The following is a 19,637-nucleotide window of genomic DNA, read 5'->3' as shown; positions in this document are numbered from 1 at the left end:
TCCATACAAAAACTCCTCACTTCGTGGGCTTATTTTCGTGGACTGATTTTGGGCGGGGTAAAACCTCTTGCTTCACCTCTTCCTCTCTGTGTGGCAGGAGAGGCTACCCAGGATCAGAGGGGGCTATCTGACACAGAGAGGACTCAGCATAAACAGGAAAATCCAACTGTCCCACACAATGGCATGAATGTACATTTGTAACCAATCACCCAATATATTTAAAGGTCATTGAATGAAAGGTCCCGTCTTGTTTGTAATGGACAAATGGTTTTATTTTGGCAATGTCACAGGTCACCATGTATCCTACTCCTACAAAATATTCTCAATGTGAAGTGATTCTCAATGTAGGTCAAGAAGCCTTTTAGAGTTAATTTCCTGCAATTCAACACATTTTGCCAAGGGGCGCAGAGAAGATATTGCAAAAAAAAAGCTAAATTCATGCAATTCAAACATTTTTGCCATGAAAAAGGTCCAGTTTTACAGGTTATTTCCTGCAATTCTACACATTCTGGCATGACTTATGCCATGTTAATATGATATCTGAGTGAGAACGACTAACGAAATGAATGGGTCTCCCCTTGATTACTACAAGTTTAGATAGCTGGCTAGACTAACTTACCAACCTATAAAATGTTAGCTGACATATGCTAATCGAGTGAGTGTCAGTGACTGACATAAGATAAACATTCCTGATGCACAACCAATTGTCGAAATTGGACCTTGTGTATTCTACTATTCTAACTCTTAACAGTAAGTTGAGACCCCAACTCTGTTCCTAATATATTACACTGAGTATACCAAACATTAGGAACACCTTCCTAATATTGAGTTAACTCCAATGCTTCCCACAGTTGTGTCAAGTTGGCTAGATGTCCTTTCGGTGGTGAACCATTCTTGATACACACGGGAAACTGTTGAGCATGAAAAGCCCAGCAACGTTGCTGTTCTTGACACAAACCGGTGCGCCTCGCACCTACTACCATACCCTGTTCAAAGGCACTTACATGTTTTGTCTTGCCCATTCACCCTCTGAATGGCTCACATACACAATCCATGTCTCAAGGCCTAAAAATATATATTTTTAACCTGTCTCCTCCTCTTCATCTACACTGATTTAAGTGGATTTAACAAGTGACATCAATAAGGGATCATATCTTTCACCTGGATTCCCCTAGTCAGTCTGTCATTGAAAGAGCAAGGTGTTCTTAATGTTTTGTATACTCAGTGTATGTGTATATACTGTACATAACTAAAGTATGTGGACACCTGATCGTCGAACATCTCATTCCAAAATCATGGTCATTAATATGGAGTTGGTTCCCCCTTTGCTGCTATAACAGCCTCCACTCTTCTGAGAAGGCTTTCCACTAGATGTTGGAACATTGCTGCGGGGACTTGCTTCCATTCAGCCACAAGAGCAGTAGTGAGGTTGGGCACTGATGTTGGGCTATTAGGCCTGGCTCACAGTCGGCGTTCCAATTCATCCCAAAGGTGTTTGATGGGTTGAGGTCAGGGCTCTGTGCAGGCCAGTCAAGTTTTTCCACACCGATCTCGACATCCTATTTCTGTATGGACCTCGCTTTGTTCACAGGGGCATTGTTATGCTAAAACAGGAAAGGGCCTTGCAGAAAATGTTGCCACAAAGTTAGAAGCACAGAATCGTCTAGAATGTCATTGTATGGTGTAGCGTTAAGATTTCCCTTCATTGGAACTAAGAGGCCTAGACCGGACCATGAAAAACAGCCCCAGACCATTATTCCTCCTCCACCAAACGTTACAGTTGTCACTATGCATTGGGGCAGGTAACATTCCCCTGGCATCCGCCAAACCCAGATTTGTCCGTGGACTGCCAGATGGTGAAGCGTGATTCCTCCCTCCAGAGAATGCTGCTCCAGAGTCCAATGGTGGCGAGCTTTACACCACTCCAGCCGACAGCTGGCTTTGCGCATGGTGATCTTAGGCTTGTGTGCGGCTGCTCGGCCATGGAAACCCATTTCATGAAGCACCCCGACTAACAGTTATTGTGTTGACGTTGCTTCCAGAGGCAGTTTGGAACTCGTGGTGAGTGTTGCAACCGAGGACAGACGATTTTTATGCGCTACGCGCTTCAACACTCAGTGGTCCTGTTCTGTGAGCTTATGTTGCCTATCACTTCGCGGCTGAGCCATTGTTGCTCTTAGACATTTCCACTTCATAATAGCACACTTACAGTTGACCGGGGCAGCTCTAACAGGGCAGAAATTTGACGAACTGACTTGTTTGAAAGGTGGCATCCTATGACGGTGCCACATTGAAAGTCACTGAGCTCTTCAGTAAGGCCATTCTACTGCCAGTGCTTGTCTATGGAGATTTAATGTCTGTGTGCTCGATTTTATACACCTGTCAGCAACAAATCCACTGATTTGAAGGGGTGTCCACATACTTTTGTACATATATATATATATTAAGGGGGGCCGGGTGCACCCTATCAACCAGGAGCCCTAAGCGACCGCATATGCCTAGAGCCAGCCCTGATTTAGGTATACTCTACCAGAAATCAACAGACTTTGCATAACCTAGTTGTCCAGCCTTAACTACCAAGTCATCCTACTTGTCATTGAACGATAAACATACAATTGAGTTCCTGTAGTCCAGGTGGCTTTTTGATAACTGCTGCGTAAAGTAAAAAAACAAATAGCTCTATAAAATATGTTGCTTAATAATTATTGTCCATTCTTTGGTAGGTATAGCAAAGATTGGCCAGTGTTTGAGTTCTCCATGGGGGCCTCCTCCCATCTGGAGGAACTGAACTTTCACAATGACATCATCGTAGGGAAACACAGACCCTGGCGGCAGAGAGATGGCCATGGAATGTTGGACAGCATTCTACAGTGAATTTCACAATTCCCAAGTGATTCCGTGGAGGGGCAGGGAGGGTGGGCACTCCACAACATAGCTGTTATGACAGGGGATGCCGCTCGTTGCCTTGTAATTCCAGAAAAACACGTTATTCAGACAAATCTCAGTGTTTAGGTTAGGAAACACATTTCGGCTAAAGATTGTTGAGTGAAGTCTGTAACAAACTGTCAGTCAGAGAGAAGCCCAATGAGAGGGCTCTGCAGTAGTTACCCTTAGGCAAAGACCTAGAATCAGCTTATCCTCTCCTAACTCCAACTTGATCTATTAGAGGGGAAACAGTTCAACTCACCACAGATCAGTGTCTGGGACAACTGCATACTGCTCCAGAGGGTTAGAGTGTGTACAATCCAGAGTGGTTTGGGTAGGTTCTGTGTGGTTTGGTGTGATTCCAAGCTGCATTTAACCAGTTCCATCTCAATATCTCTCCCTCCCTCCATTATCTCTTCTCTACACACAGTCACAGCATCATACTAGGCCATTACATTTGACACCTCTCATAATGATTTAAATAAATACTGACACACAGAGTTAGGCCCGGAGTCCCCTGATCGGGATGTGATTATCATCGCCTGCCCTGACATCCATAACCTACTACCAAGGCCCTATGTCAGAATGCTCTTGTACCCACTGAAGCGAGGGTCCCTTTGGGGTCGAGAAACCCTGACTCTCCCTGGAGACCTGGGGAACTGACTGGGATCATCGGGACCAGAGAGAGAGAGAGAGAGAAGAAGAGAGAGAGAGAGAGGAAGAGAGAGAGAGAGAGAGAGAGAGAGAGAGAGAGAGAGAGAGAGAGAAACCAGAACAAACAAATAACAGAGGAACGCGTCTCTTTCTTCGTCCATTTGAGACGCTCCACTCCCACAAGCCTCTGTGGTATGTGTAATGACTCTACAATTAGTGTGTGTGTGTGTGTGTGTGTGTGTGTGTGTGTGTGTGTGTGTGTGTGTGTGTGTGTGTGTGTGTGTGTGTGTGTGTGTGTGTGTGTGATACTGAGAGCAAGAGCGTCAACAATGCGGTTTGGACTGAGAGACACACACACACACACACACCACACACACACACACACACACACACACACACACACACACACACACACACACACACACACACACACACACACATACCAGTTGAGAAAAAGGGAAGGAACATCTAGTCAAATGGCTACCCAGACTATTTGCATTGCCCCCCCCCCCTCTCCCCCTCCACACCACTGCCACTTTCTGTTGTCATCTATGCATAGTCACTTTAATTAACTCTACCTACATGTACATACTACCTCAACTAACCGGTGCCCCCGCACATTGACTCTTACCGGCACCCCCCTGTATACATTGTTATTTTTACTGCTGCTCTTCAATTATTTGTTACTTTTATCTCTTATTCTTATCTGTAATTTTTTAAACTGCACTGCTGGTTAGAGGCTTGTAAGTAAGCATTTCACTGTAAGGTGTATTGTTGTATTCGGCGCATGTGACTAATACAATTTGATTTGATTTGAAAAAGGGAGGGAGCTAAAATGAAAACATCTTTCCCAATAAGGGAGAATAAAACGAGATCCTCACTGCCTGCAGACAGCAGCTGTGCTGATACAATCTCTCTCTCTATTTCTCTCTCTCTCTCTTTTTCTCTCATACACACATTTTCTTTCCTCCTTGATTCTTATTCTTTCTTTTAGTGCCTCTCTATCGCTCTTCCCCATTCTGTCTGCCCTTGTCTGGGTCTCCACCTCTCTTCTCCTCCTCTCTCCTTCCCATCATTCCCCTCCAGGAGGACCACAGAAATGTACAGTTAGTCTGGGAGTTTTTCTCTGTGTCAGTGTGATAATCAGTGGACTGCCACAAGCCACACACACACACACGCACACGCACACGCACATCCAGACAGCTGTGTGTGAGTGGCTGTAGCCAGACTTTCATTGCTAGTTATAAATCAAGATAACTTTGCTATGATCTATCTTGAATGTGTTAATAACTACATGTCACACACAGCTGTCAACTGCTACCATTGAAATAGTGTTAAATCTGTGTGTGTGTGTGTGTGTTTAAGCAGTCTCAGCCCTTGTACATTGCTATACTTCTAAGCGCAATATGTGAATCTCTGTGGTCATTTTCTTGACCATGATCAGTCAATACCGGTCATGTGAGCTGTAAGTGCATGAGATAGTCACGTGATGTATGTCTGAGTGTCCCATTATCACGTGTCCCCGGGTGTCTGGTCATGTGATCAGTGATGCAGCTGCCATGATGGGTAGAACGGGACCGTGAAAAGATCCAAGTGGGTTTCTTTTCGACTCATATCCAGTCTACTCATTCTGACTCTATGGTGGCGTTAGTCAGGTTTTCTTGCGGTCCTGTTAGTTGAGCAGGAGGTTGTTGAGGTTGATGACTGTGTTGGCGAAGTCAGTCAGTTCCACAAAGTCAGAGGTGATGATGTTAATCCCGTCAACACCGGGTTTCTGGGTCTCGACCCACGTTAATATGATGGGAAGGTTCCTGAGAAGGGGAGAAGGACGGGAAGAGGGGGGAGATGATAAGGGGAGGAAGGGGGAGTGGAAGAGAGAAAATAAGGAGTGTAAGAGCTGTTGTGTCTGAGTCAGACTATAGTTATTGTATCCAAAGCATTTTTTAAGTTTGGAGCTCTTGCTGTTTTAGTTATGGGTGCATTTCAGCAAACACACACACACACACACACACACACACACACACACACACACACACACACACACACACAACGGCCAGGGTCGTATCAGTGATAGAGCCCTTAACCTTCCACTAAGCCCCTGCAGCCGTCAGGACAAAACCAGGAAGTGGGAATGTTTATCCTGTGATAATAAGCCATCTTGTTTCCGTGGATACGCAAAATTAGGCCATTTCCTCCCAGCCTGCCGTCTCCACTAAATATCCGCTTCAGAGTCGCTTCTAGACACTCATCTATGGTCAGATTTCTGTTGTCAACTCTTAATGGTTAATGTGAGAATTTATGGAGAGCAACCCGAGCCTAGATCTGTACCTAAGGGCAACTACCTGGAGAGTCTAACTAACAATTACCCTTACAGTTTACCTTCCCCAAGTCCTACCTTTAAGCATTAGGGGGAGACGCCAAACTGACCTTAGATTAGTCCGTGTTTAGGGTCTTCACCCTACTGGGAGTCTGACCGACTGATAAACTGACAAAACTGACTGTGTATACCGCTCTCTGCTGGCTGCTATCAGAATACATACTATACGCTCAGTACACACAGAAACACTAATAACACACACCTCTCAACTAGGTAGTTGCGTAGCCCCTTGACCAGGCCCTTGACAATGGTCTTGACTCTGGGGGTGAGGATGGCCTGAGTCACGTGGAAGGACCCCATCTTAGCCCTCTCACCTAGTGTTGTCTCCAGGAACTAGAATCATAATCGTAATCATTATCAACATCAGTTGGATTTATATAGAATTTTTATATGAGATTTATCCCCTTATCTCATCCACTATGAAATACACACACACACACACACACACACACACACACACACACACACACACACACACACACACACACACACACACACACACACACACACACACACACACACACACACACACACACACACACACACGCACACACACTGACCTGAAAGAGTTTGGTGGTGTCTGTAGTGTTAGCCCAAGGAGCTGGACACTTGTTGCCCGGCCATATCAATGGACAGCTCTCAGCTGACGGGTGGTGGTAGAATACTATGACCTGGGACACACAAGACTCAGACTCACTCTCAGTACATTTCGTTTTCACACCTTAACCCTTAATCTGTCTATCTGTTCATTCATAATTATGACTCACCTATTGTACCGGTCTCGTCGCCTGTCTGATTACTACACACCTGTCACCTGCCAGGTAATCTGGCTCTAGAATCGAGATTAGGGTCACAGAACATAGAAACTCACCTGACCACATCTCTAAATGAGATGTTTCTGATAAACACACACACACACACACACACACACACAAAAACAAAGGCGGAGAGTTCTGGTTGATGACCAATAACAAGTGGTGCGATGGGGAAACGTACAGGAATTTACAAGCTTTTGCTCACCCAACTTGGAATACTTGGTCATCAAATGTTGCCCTTTTTACCTTCCGAGAGAGTTCTTAGGGATTATCACCATGGCTGTGTACATCCTTCCCCAAGCCGACACACGGCTGTGTACATCCTTCCCCAAGCCGACACACGGCTGTGTACATCCTTCCCCAAGCCGACACACGGCTGTGTACATCCCGCCCCCAAGCCGACACACGGCTGTGTACATCCTTCCCCAAGCCGACACACGGCTGTGTACATCCCGCCCCCAAGCCGACACACGGCTGTGTACATCCTTCCCCAAGCCGACACACGGCTGTGTACATCCCGCCCCCAAGCCGACACACGGCTGTGTACATCCCGCCCCCAAGCCGACACACGGCTGTGTACATCCTTCCCCAAGCCGACACAAGGCTGTGTACATCCCGCCCCAAGCCGACACAAGGCTGTGTACATCCCGCTCCAAAGCCGACACACGGCTGTGTACATCCCACCCCAAGCCGACACACGGCTGTGTAGGCTGTGTACATCCCGCCCCCAAGCCGACACAAGGCTGTGTACATCCCGCCCCCAAGCCGACACAAGGCTGTGTACATCCCGCCCCAAGCCGACACACGGCCGTGTACATCCAGCCCCAAGCCGACACCAAAAATGCACTCAAAGATCTTTATTGGACCCTGGACAAGCTGGAGACCGAGTATCTGCAGCGTTCATTGTTGCAGGGGACTTTAGCAAAAGTAATTTGAGAACCGTGCTCCCAAATTAACATAAACACATTGACTTTCCAACTCATAGAGATTCAACGCTGGACCACTGCTACACACCTTTTCGACACGGGTATAAGGCCATCTCCCGTCCTCCTTTCGGCAAATCTGACCATGACTCCATTTTGCTCCTTCCCGCCTATAAACAAAGACTCAAGGAAAGTTCCAGTGGTCAGGTCTGTACATGCTGGTCTGACCCATCAGAATCCAGGTTCCAACTGTTTTGATCACGTGGACTGGAATATGTTCTGGGTTATTTCTGGCGATAACATCAATGAATAAGCAGACCCAGTCACCGGATTCATAAAATTATGTGATATCCTCCCCACCCCCTCAACAGACATCTACCCTGGCCCCACCCCAATGGAAATTTGTGACCGATTGGCTCAATTCGGTCTTATGTAGAAAACGTTGTGTTTTTAACATTGGATATCATGTTATCATACACTATCATTGCATATCATACACTACAGTTGAGGAACAATGGGATAGTAATTATTTTGAGAAAATGTCCCTTGAATGTTTTGGTACACCTACTGAAGAGCTCTTCTTTGTCTACATCCATTCAGCATCGTTCACACCCCCTTAAGCTTAGCCCCACCCATCTCTTTAAGGATTCACATGTGCAGCCATGTGCTAAACAGTGAGTACGGTAGTGTTTTAAACAACCCAAGACTAAAGGCTGGTTTATATTACGTCTATCGACATGTCTGTATACAGTTGTCGCAGTGACATCATGAACATTCTATTGTCATCCAACATCAAACTTGTGGTTGTCGTTATGAACAATTATAAACCCAAAAACGACAGCAGCCTGGTGGTCCAAAATAGCATAACTGGTGTATTTTAACAGCAATAAACCCACCCATTTACAAATATGTCAATCTCGCGAACCAGGCAACTAAAAGCAACTTTCTAAACAATGTTTTGGTTAGTTTCTAGTTTGCTAGCTAGCTAGATAACGTTAAGTTAGCTGGCCAGCCAGTTCAAATAATGACCATATCATATAGCTGACAACTCCTTAACTTTAGCTCATTTGTATTCATTATTACAGGAAAATAAACTTACAACAAGATCATTATTTACAAGTTAATGGAAAGCTAATTACAGAAAATAGCTTACGGTTGTGAGTGTGATGAAATAAAAGCAGGCATTCTACCAGAGAATTTTTGAACTTGGACACTGTCTCATTGGCCTAACTTTATATCCTAATTTGACTTTGGTGCAGGTCATGTTGTTCTTCACATTATCATCTCTGGTAAACACACACTATATCAAACAAAGTCTATGTTTATTTGTCACATGCACAGGATACAGAAGATGTAAACAGTACAGTGAAATGGTTACCTGAATAGTGGAGTCCTTTGTTTAGACATGTAGCTAGCTAGCTAAACAACTAACCATAATCCCAACTCATAACGTAACTACACTGCATGAATCTACAGGTAGCTAAAGCTAACCAACTACACTGAACAAAAATATAAACACAAAATGTAAAGAGCTGCATTAAAAGATCTCAGAAATGTTCCATACTCATAAAAAGCGTATTTCTCTCAATTTTTGTGCACAAATTTGTTTACATCACCGTTAGTGAACATTTTATCCTTTGTCAAGATAATCCATCCACCTGATAGGTGTGGCATATCAAGAAGCTTATTAAACAGCATGATTATTATACAGGTGCACCTTGTGATGGGGACAGTAAAAGGCCACTTTAAAATGTGTTGTTTTGTCACGCAACACAATGCCACAGATGTCTCAAGTTTTGAGGGAGCGTGCAATTGGCATGCTGACTGCAGGAATGTCCACCAGAGCTGTTGCCAGATAATTGTATGTTAATTTCTCGACCATAAGCTGCCTCCAACGTCGTTTTAGAGAATTTGGCAGTACGTCCAACCGCAGACCGCGTCAGCTCAGGACCTCCACATCTGGTTTCTTCACTGTTTTCCCTTTTGTGGGGAAAACTAATTCTGATTGGCTGGTGTCACGCCCTGACCTTAGTTATCTTTGTTTTCTTTATTATTTTGGTTAGGTCAGGGTGTGACTAGGGTGGGTATGTTAGTTTTTGTATTGTCTAGGGGTTTTTGTATATCTAGGTTTTTTGTAAGTCTAGGTATTTGTATGTCTATGGTGGCCTGAATTGGTTCCCAATCAGAGGCAGCTGTTTATCGTTGTCTCTGATTGGGGACCATATTTAGGTAGCCATATTCCCTTGGGTATTTTGTGGGTTCTTGTCTATGTGTAGTTGCCTATCAGCACTCGTGTATATAGCTTCACATTCATTTTGTTATTTTGTTAGTTTGTTCAGTGTTCTTTCTTCATTAAAAGAAGTATGTACGTGTACAACGCTGCGCCTTGGTCTCCTCCATACAGCGAACGTGACAGGCTGGGCCTGGCTCTACAGTGGGTAAACCATGGCTGCACCCCTCCCAGTCATGTGAAATCCATGAATTAGGGCCTAATTTATTTCAATTGACAGATTTCCTTATATGAACTAACTCCGCAAAATCTTTGAAATTGTTGCATTTATATTTTGTTCAGAATAGGCTCAATGTTAGCTAGCTAGCTAAAAGTACACTTTAACTTGCAATAAAAACAACTTTCTGACAAAATATGAAATGGTTAATATCTGCAAATGTAGCTAGCTACACTCTCTTACCCGTATACAAGGATGAATGCTTCTCCCTCTGTCACAGATGCCATGGTTGCCCATAGTTTGAAGATGGAATCTGGAGACAGGTGTTTTGTATATTAGCCTTATTTGTTCTCAATTCTCACTTGCAATCACGCCTGAATTTTCTCAGTCTCCTTAGCTATCATACTCGGCTTCCACTGGGCATTCCACTAACTTCAAAACTCGATCCTCAAGAAAGTGGAGAGCCTTAGCAACACTTTTGCAGTTCTTCGTGATATCGTTCAAAAATGCCAAGTTAGAAAAGATTACCTCCACATACTGCAGCTATTGTTGTAGACAAAAGTGTGCTACATGGCAGACTAATCCGAACTCCTCTCTCGGCATGTCCACCCCATCCATTATCTCAGCCAATCATGGCTAGCGGGAAGGTTCCTGTCTTTTTCTGTGGCTAAACCAACTCGGCTCAATATTTAACAATTGTATTGTAATTTACAGATGGCATACAATTTTGTTATTAAAGCACATGAAGTTCACGTGTTCCAGAAGAAGTAGTGACGTGTGACATACACCTAGTTTCCTGAAACAAGTCACATTTATCATGCTGAATAGCCACCACTGCTCCTACCCCCCCACGCACACACACGATACAAATACCAACACTATTCTTTCCCAAGCACTCTCAAACACAAGTGCAAACACACACACCAACTGCCTCCTGACTTAATCTTCTGTCATCCATTAAGACTTACTGGCCGCTTACAGACCGAAATAGCTGTGTGTGTGTGTGAGAAAGAGAGCGAGAGAGACAAAGAGAGAATCAATGTCTGTGAGATGATATCCCTGATTGACAGGTTGAAATAGCTGCAGCAGCATTTAGTAAGCAATCCACTTTAGCTTCCACTGAAATCCTGACTCCACTATTACTCTAAGGTGTCACACACACTCAACTTATAGATGACTGGGTCTTACTATCAGAGGTTCAACTATATCTGTAAGTGGAGGACGTGGAGGAGTGTTCACACTTTCTGACCTCACCCTGTCTGTCTCACCTGGTACTTGTTCTCCCAGAGATAGTCCAGAGTGATCTCCTCAACAACGCCGATCTTGCAGAGTTTAGGTCCGAACACTTCCTGGAGCATGTTGATGAGGTAGGTGTGATGCTCCATCCCCATGGCGTAGTGATGGTTAAAGTCCAGGAACACCATCTCCTTACCATGGGCGTCCAGGAAAGAGTTAATGTCCGACAGACCGTCACGCACCTGAGAGAGAGTGAGAGAAGTCAATAGTAGGAGGAGACGTTTACTCTAGGTTTTCGTATAATAACATGTTTATTGATCTTCTAGGTGTCTGGCTATGGGGTCAGTACATCCACCTTGTGTCCAAACAGGCCATGGATGAAGTAGATCTCAGTACCAGACTCTCCAGGTTTGGATGACACACGCAGGTCAAAGTAACGAATCCCTGCATCCAGCTGCTCCTTAAACGTCAGGTTCTGGTGATAAAAGTCATATGCTGACAAAGACTGAGGATCCCATCTTTTCAATAGAGTATTGGTTAATCATCTGAACCAGTTGAACCCTCACCTGTGTCATGGACCACTTCTTCATGACTTTCTTGGAAACGAAACGGAAGGCTGTGGCCAGGTATTTGACTATGGCCTTCTGGTCAGGGCCCACTGGGGCCTTCACATCTACCCAGAAACTAAACGAGTCATGGGACCCTGAGAGAGAGGGATGAGGGGAGATTGGGAGAAGGAGGGGAGAGAGGAATGAGGAGGGTTGAGAGGGATGAGGAGGGGAGAGAGGGACGAGGAGGGGAGAGAGGGAGGAAGATGGGAGAGAGGGACGAGGAGGGGAGAGAGGGAGGAAGATGGGAGAAGGAGTGGAGAGAGGGAGGAGAGGGAGGAGGGGGAGAGGGAGGAAGATGGATGAGGAGGGGAGAGAGGGAGGAGGAGGGGAGAGAGGGAGGAAGATGGGAGAGAGGGAAGAGGAGTGGAGAGAGGGAGGAGAGGGAGGAGGGGGAGGGAGGGAGAGAGGGAGGAAGATGGGAGAGAAGGATGAGGAGGGGAGAGATGGAGGAGGAGGGGAGAGAGGGAGGAAGAGGGGAAGAGACAGATCACGTGATATAGAGAAAGATATGCCTTTTCAGTCTGGAAAAGGAAGTGAAGGTCCTTCTGCCGATATTATGAGTGGGCTAACCATCTACTTTTGTGCATTCTCTCTCCCTCTCTCTCTCTCTGTTTCTCTCTCCATCAAACACACAAACTCAGGTCTCATGCAGGTAGTACAGATTAACACCAAGAACCCTCTCTGAATCCATTAGGCTAGCCTCACTACATTGTAAACAAAACAAATACATGCATGCCACATCCGTCTCACATACACGTCACACAGAAAATCAGTCACACCCCAGTTCCCCAGACCCACAGGTCACTGTTTTTCTCTCTAGCCCAACAGTAGCCTACGCTGTTCTCAGACAGAGAAGGTGCTAAACTTAATTTAGCTAAAGTGTGGCTTTGCTGTTAAAACCATATAACCCCAGATAGACTTTACCAGTGAGAGGTCATAAACCAAGTCAGAGCCAACAGTCATCATTATACGCCTCATGTCGACCGACATTAGACACCCCTACAACACACACACACACACACATGTAAAGTGCCGTCAGAAATGATTCACACCCCATTACTTTTTCTACATTTTTATGTGTTACATCCTGAAATAAAATTGATAAAATTGAGAGGTGTGTGTCTCTGGCCTACGCACAATACCCCATAATGTCAAAGTGGAATTATGTTTTTTTATTTTTACAAATTAATAAAAAATGAAAAACTTTAATGTTTTGAGTCAATAAGTATTCAACACCTTTGTTATTGGCAAGCCTAAATAGGTTCAGGAGTAAAAAGGTGCTGAACAATATGCATAATAAAATTGCATGAACTCACTCACTCTGTGTGCAATAATAGTGTTTAACATGATTTTCAAGGTCCCTCAGTCAAGTAGTGAATTTTAAACATAGATTATACCACAAAGACCAGCCAAAATCCTCGAGGAAAACCTGGTTCAGTCTACTTTCCAACAGACACTGGGAGACAAATTCACCTTTCAGCAGGACAATAACCTAAAACATAAGGTTATGTTACACTGGAGTTGCTTACCAAGACGACATTGAATGTTCCTGAACGGCCTAGTTACAGTTTAGAAAATCTATGGCAAGACTATCTAGCACTGATTAACAACCAACTTGACAGAGCTTGAAGATTTTTAAAAATAATAAAATACTGTACAATCCAGGTGTGCAAAGCTCTTAGAGATTTACCCAGAAAGACTCACAGCTGTAATCACTGCCAAAGGTGATTCTAACATGTATTGACTCAGGAGGTTGAATAAACCCAATCAAGATATTTTTTTTATTTTTTTATTTTTACAAATGTTAGAATTTTCTTCCAGTATTTTGTGTAGATCATCGACAAAAAATGACAATTACATCCATTTTAATTCCACTATGTAACACAACAAATTGTGGAACAAGTCAAGGGGTGAATACTTTCTGAAGGCCCTGTAAATAACAGATGTGGTTAACACGCGCTTACCGGGCACTGCAAGGTGCTTCAGGGGCATAGCTGTGAGCTCGGGGGAGAGTGAGCTCATCCAGTTGGCATTCGAGGCACCGATACCCGTGGGCCGCGTCTTCATGGCTCCTCTCTGATCTCACCCCCCCCCCCCCTCCCCCCCTTAAAAACGTTAACCGTCAAATCTGGTATACCTGCTGCCGGTGTAATGCCAGTATCCTCGCCACCCACATGAGACTCACAGTAAAATAAATCATCCTGAGGTGAGGAGCAAGAGCGCCTTTCATGCCTCCTCGAGCCACCTGTGTATCTACCTGTCTCCCTGCTCTTTACCAGTGGTGCGGAGCCCACCAGGGCAGCCGAAGTGCCTCCAACGGGCTAATGACGTTGACTAATCTTCTTAGACTGAAATTACACTCGTTATCCCCCCTCCCTTCTTCCCTCACTCCCTGCGTGCAGGTTTAAACCAGCAGGGTTTCCCTCGATGCGTGCTGTGCATTAGCCTACTCAGGCTCACCCTACTCACCACCGGAAACAGTGACAGATGGACAACGGCTTGTTCGGGGGTCTCTATCCATCCCGGGGGCAAAATCTTAAATGGCCATAAAAATGCTTGAGTGACCATCCATCATTAAAGTGACAAAATGTCACTGCAGAATATACTGTATGTGACTGGAGAGAGTAGGAGAGAGGTGGCACTAGGAGTGGGCCTAATCACCTACACAAGTGACCTTGTGGTTCCATGGCAAGCACAAAGGCCTGCCTGTACAAATGGTCCACAGCATAGTGCACATAGTCTACTATGAAGTTTCATGTATCACTGCTAAATATTTGAGCATAGAACAGGGGTCAGCAACAGGCGGACTACTGAACAGCCCGCGAGTTATATTTTCTTTGTCCCCCAAGTTAAAAAAATTTTTAGAAAAGGGATGTTCGTTTTTGGAGAAAAAAAAGTATTAAATAAAAAAATAACCAGGAAACAGCTAAACAAAATAATTTTGGAAATCTGTTCCCAAGTATTCCCACCAACAACAAAACAAGAGACATATCCCACTGGGAACAGACGTCAGTTCAAAGTCTAGTTTTTATTTACATTTGGGTATGTTGTCAACTAATGTGAATTCAATTTGAAATCAACAACCACTGTCACCATGTCATTGGATTTAGGTTCAAAGTTGGGTGAAAAAAGATTCCCTTACATTGATGACTTTTTTCAAATTGAATCAGTGTTCCATGTTGATTCAATGTCATCAATGAATCGGAAACAACGTTAATTCACCCAGTTTTTGCCCGGTGGGATGTGATTGTGTCTCAATGTAATCAAGGTATGAAATGATTGTGTATTTGAAAATAACAATCTCATTTTGGGCTCAGTTGTGAACTTGGTAAATTTAGGTACATTTAGATGTGGATGTGCATGAGGAACAGGCAGCCAGAGTTCTACTGCACATTAGGCCTAATGTAATAAACTTGAAAGATATTGGAAGGTTATATTAAGACATTGGTATATATCATATTGTTGTCCATAGGTACATCTGTCAGCACCGCATGCCAGACGGACCTGACCAACACTGCCATTACTGAAATGGAGGAACAACTTATTTCTGTAGCATGAGGTGGCAGAGTAAGTGACAAACAGCTGACAGAACAGACTGAGTGGCTTACTTGACAATCTCGAGTCAGGGGACGTTGTTATGGCAGACTGCAGGTTTAATATAGAGGACAGTGTAGGGTTCTACTGTGCCGCCATAAAGCTCTGTGCACTTCATTTACACTGGGCAAGAAACACTTGTCTGCTTTAGAAAACGCTAGAAAGAGTTAGTCAAATGTTAAAATATCAGGTGCTACGGAGCAATGTACCTCACCATGAAGCCATGAGTACCTAACCAAGAAACCTGGAGAATCAGTTGTAGTGATTGAAAAAACTGGGGTCATGTGTTGTGCGCTCAATAATCTCTCAGACTCCATTGTCCCTTTGCCCCCCCACCCCCTTCCCCCAGAAAAAGACAGCTATTCAAGAAATGACAATGTCCAGAACACTGTTATAGTTCTCAAATACAATGGTTTATTGTAGCTCATACAGGAGCAACACATTGATCCCCCCACACACACACACACACTAAATCACACATTGAAACTTGAGAACGTAGTTAATTCATTCATAATTTGATGAATCAATTTCATGTTTGTGATTCAATGACAAATTGTATGTATTAAGTTGTGGTTCATTGTTGTCAGTAGGTGAATCTGTCAGCATAGCATACCGGGCTCCATAGATTGACCAGAGCTCAATTTAATTGTTCCCGGTCAACATTTTTGTCAGAATGTATTGCTTAAAAAAATCTTGGCTTTTGCAACTGCCTCTCTCAAAATGTATTTTTTATTCCAAACAACAAAATTGCAGTAATGTGTGTAATGTCTGTAATATTAAGCTGCTCCTGAACTTGATAGTAGTAGGCATGGTCTCTACGCAGCTGGAGCTCTCCGATTCTATGAGACAGAACTCTTTCTTTCCAACTCTCTGAACAAAGATGTCCTCCTGGTGGCAGTAAGGACACTGGAATAAGATGTCGATTTTGAGATAATTAGATGAATTGATTGCTTTATTGTTGGTTGAGTTATTGATTGTTTGGTTGGTGGAATGATTGATTGAATATAATTGGGTAATTGATTATTAAATACAATATGGTGCATTCGATGGATGACTAGAAGTTAGGATAGGATGGACTTTAAAAGTCCCAGAGGGAGAACAAAAAATCTTAGACACATTACTACTGTATACAAAATAGACCCTGTACATTACAATGACTGATTGAACCAACAATGATTAAACAGTATTGATCTATCGATTGAATGATTGTTTTATTGATTGAACAGTTGATTTGTTGGTTGATTGACTGATTTAAGCTATTCTCTTAAAATGCCAATCTACAGTTGCTACATACATTTTTTGACAAATATAAATTCATATTATGTACCCCTTAGGGTTGAATTGCAGGAAACCAGTTACCGACATTTACCGGGATTTACCGCCAAAAATCACTCCCTTTTCCCCGGGATAAATAATTGCGACAAACCGGTAAATTATAATACATTATTTATATGAACAGCATGCCACGAAATAGAACTGTTAAATGATATGTGATGTCTAAATCTGTCTTCTCTACAGCCTCTGCATGATGAATCAACGCTCAGAGTGGGGACATACAGCCCATCTCAGCATGGAGCGCAGTTCACAATGCATGTAGACCTATAGTATCATCACATCATGGTAACTTGATTTAATACATTTTAGAACAAAGCTGTAATGGAACAAAATGTGGGAAAAGTCAAGGGGTTTGAATACTTTCTAAATGCACTATATATATATATATATATATATATATATATATGCCTACTAATTATACAAATAGGCCTTGTTATATTTCAAAATTAAAATCAAATTTGTTAGCCTATACTTGTAACTTTGTAGGCAGCATGTGATGCACCAAAATCGCATGTTCTCTTCTGATTTATCATGTTTTGAAAGATGTGTATAATTCCAGTCTATATAACACAATACAGTACAGTAATACAGTTCACACTCCAAAAGATTAGCCTACTTGAGCTAGTTTCATTTAGTTACCCAAGAGAGCATTTAGCTAGCCACATCTATGGGCTTTTATGTTTTTCTGTCATGCGTAATGTGCAGTAGCCTACAGTATATCATGTAGCCTATGCAATGGATAACGGTACAATCATTTGGGCTTTTTTGGTCTTGGACTCATTAAATATCATTAATATAGGGCTCATAAAATGTATTTAATACAGGTCTCATCAGGCTCTGATAGCATCAGATTTGAATGTTCATGCTGATCAAATCTCTAATCAAATCCAGATATATTTGTATGCTTTATAATGCTTTTGAATGACACTTCTGGTTTTTAAAAGTGATTTATTCTCGGGGTGGAACATTTGTAAAATGCCTGGGAAATACTCAACCCTAGTAACCATTGCTCATTGAAGAATATACTGCAACTTATAAACGCCTCATGAGCATAGTTAAACTTTTGTGGGTTGGATAACTATTTGTTATAGTTTCATCTTCTGATTGCCCATTTAAGTGTGGTTCACTACCATACCTTGAGTATGGTATACGTCCTTACCTTAATCTCACAGACTCCTGCACCAGGAGTAACAATGAGGGAGCCCATCAGGTGTGGAACCTATGTATGACTAATTGCCATCAGCTGAAGGCCACTGCCATGGACCACAAAGTTCTCATGTTCAAGAGACATGAACTCTGCATACTGTCTGGCATCAGCTTCATGTCTGTAACCTGTAACCATGACTACAACAAACACAACACAGATATTATAAAGGTCTCCACAACATAAAAAGCTATCTTTTCTAATTCATTCACTTTTATAAAGGGACTTCCAGGGACATATTGTAACGAATGCAATTGATATGGGGATTTATTTAATTTCAAATCAGTACATTCAGGAGATAAATCTATCAATTGATACTTCCCACCTAATTTTCTGTGGGTAGCAGATGCTCTTTGAAAGACTATTGGATGGGTTGTTAGGATCAGTGTGCAGGAGGTAATGATTTGTCCGGCTCGCTGTCTGAACCAGATCTTGGATTTAGACTGGCTTCTTGTCTCCTCCTCCACTGCCTCTATTTGGCTTTCAGTCATTGTGCATAGGTCGTCCACAGTCGTGGAGTCAACTGCACAGCCCATGATGGAGGGTGGCAGTGCTTTTGTTGTTGACTTGAGCACAAAGCCTGTGTAATGTACATTTTGTTATATAATCCGTAAATTCTGGCCTCAAAGAAAAAGATATCAAATGCCTGGTATATGGCGTTTTTGACAATTAGAATGGGAAAATATGTCCCCTGCCGACAAAGTTAAATTCAAAATAATAGAAAGAATCAAAAAGAATAATACACCTGCATAACATCAGAGCAACGCTTTTTGGAGCATTTTGGTTTCGTTTCTTTTTTGTATTCCTGGTATTGTCGATCCACTCACAATGGGAGGCCAAGTCAGGGATGATGTTGCCTGCTCCATTGTACAACCTGCCTGGTCCATCCTCCTCTTCTTAGCCCTTGCAGATAAGAAATCGATGTTGGCTACAGGGGCTGCTCGTATCTGTGGATAGGATAGAAGTTCAATATAGTAAACGGCAAGGTAGGGAGCGAGCCCAGGTCGCTGGTGTGAAAGTTAGACACCCTATGCATTGTTCCAATAGGGTTAACTCACTTGGTGGGAATTGTAATTGTGATACACTGTGGCTGAATGTTGAGGGAAAATTATTATTAATATTTCTACATTTTTTTACATGTGCAAGTATCAGCCAGCTGCTCCGTTCCATCGTGCATGTGACCGATTCTCGCATGGGGTCACCTTCCTCCACTGCCTATAACAGGGCTCCAACATGGGAACATGACTCTGCCAACCTGCATCACTTAAATCTATAAATTGTTTATATTTCTTAAATTGAAAGCATGAGTTTGTTACAATCAGCCTGTGAGGCTTTCATCCGATTCACTGCTCTTACCCTGCCATATCACCTCTCCATCTCCCTTCACCATCACCCAGGTCCTCAAAGCAGGGCCTGACATTTGCTGCTATTGGTTCACCTGACCAAAACAAAAAGGATAACGACGTGAGAAATATATACATAGATCAAGTCAAACTGTGGGAGGGGCATGATCATT

General features: G+C 43.2%; 1 protein-coding gene across 1 annotated transcript; it reads right to left on the bottom strand.

Moving 5' to 3' along the window:
- Window positions 1-3,952: 3,952 nt before the first annotated feature.
- Window positions 3,953-14,286, bottom strand: plcxd2 (phosphatidylinositol-specific phospholipase C, X domain containing 2). Its single transcript, XM_029625942.2, has 7 exons — window positions 13,953-14,286; window positions 11,944-12,080; window positions 11,733-11,852; window positions 11,410-11,619; window positions 6,517-6,627; window positions 6,159-6,289; window positions 3,953-5,390 (listed from the first exon to the last, which is right to left on the bottom strand). Exons 1-7 carry the CDS (start codon window positions 14,053-14,055, stop codon window positions 5,252-5,254), a joined length of 951 nt encoding a protein of 316 aa, XP_029481802.1. The 5' UTR covers window positions 14,056-14,286; the 3' UTR covers window positions 3,953-5,251.
- Between the last annotated feature and the right edge of the window lie 5,351 nt (window positions 14,287-19,637).

The sequence above is a fragment of the Oncorhynchus nerka genome, linkage group LG22, assembly GCF_034236695.1.
Source record: "Oncorhynchus nerka isolate Pitt River linkage group LG22, Oner_Uvic_2.0, whole genome shotgun sequence".
Lineage (NCBI taxonomy): Eukaryota > Metazoa > Chordata > Actinopteri > Salmoniformes > Salmonidae > Oncorhynchus > Oncorhynchus nerka.
This window is presented reverse-complemented; position numbering and strand designations above follow the sequence as displayed.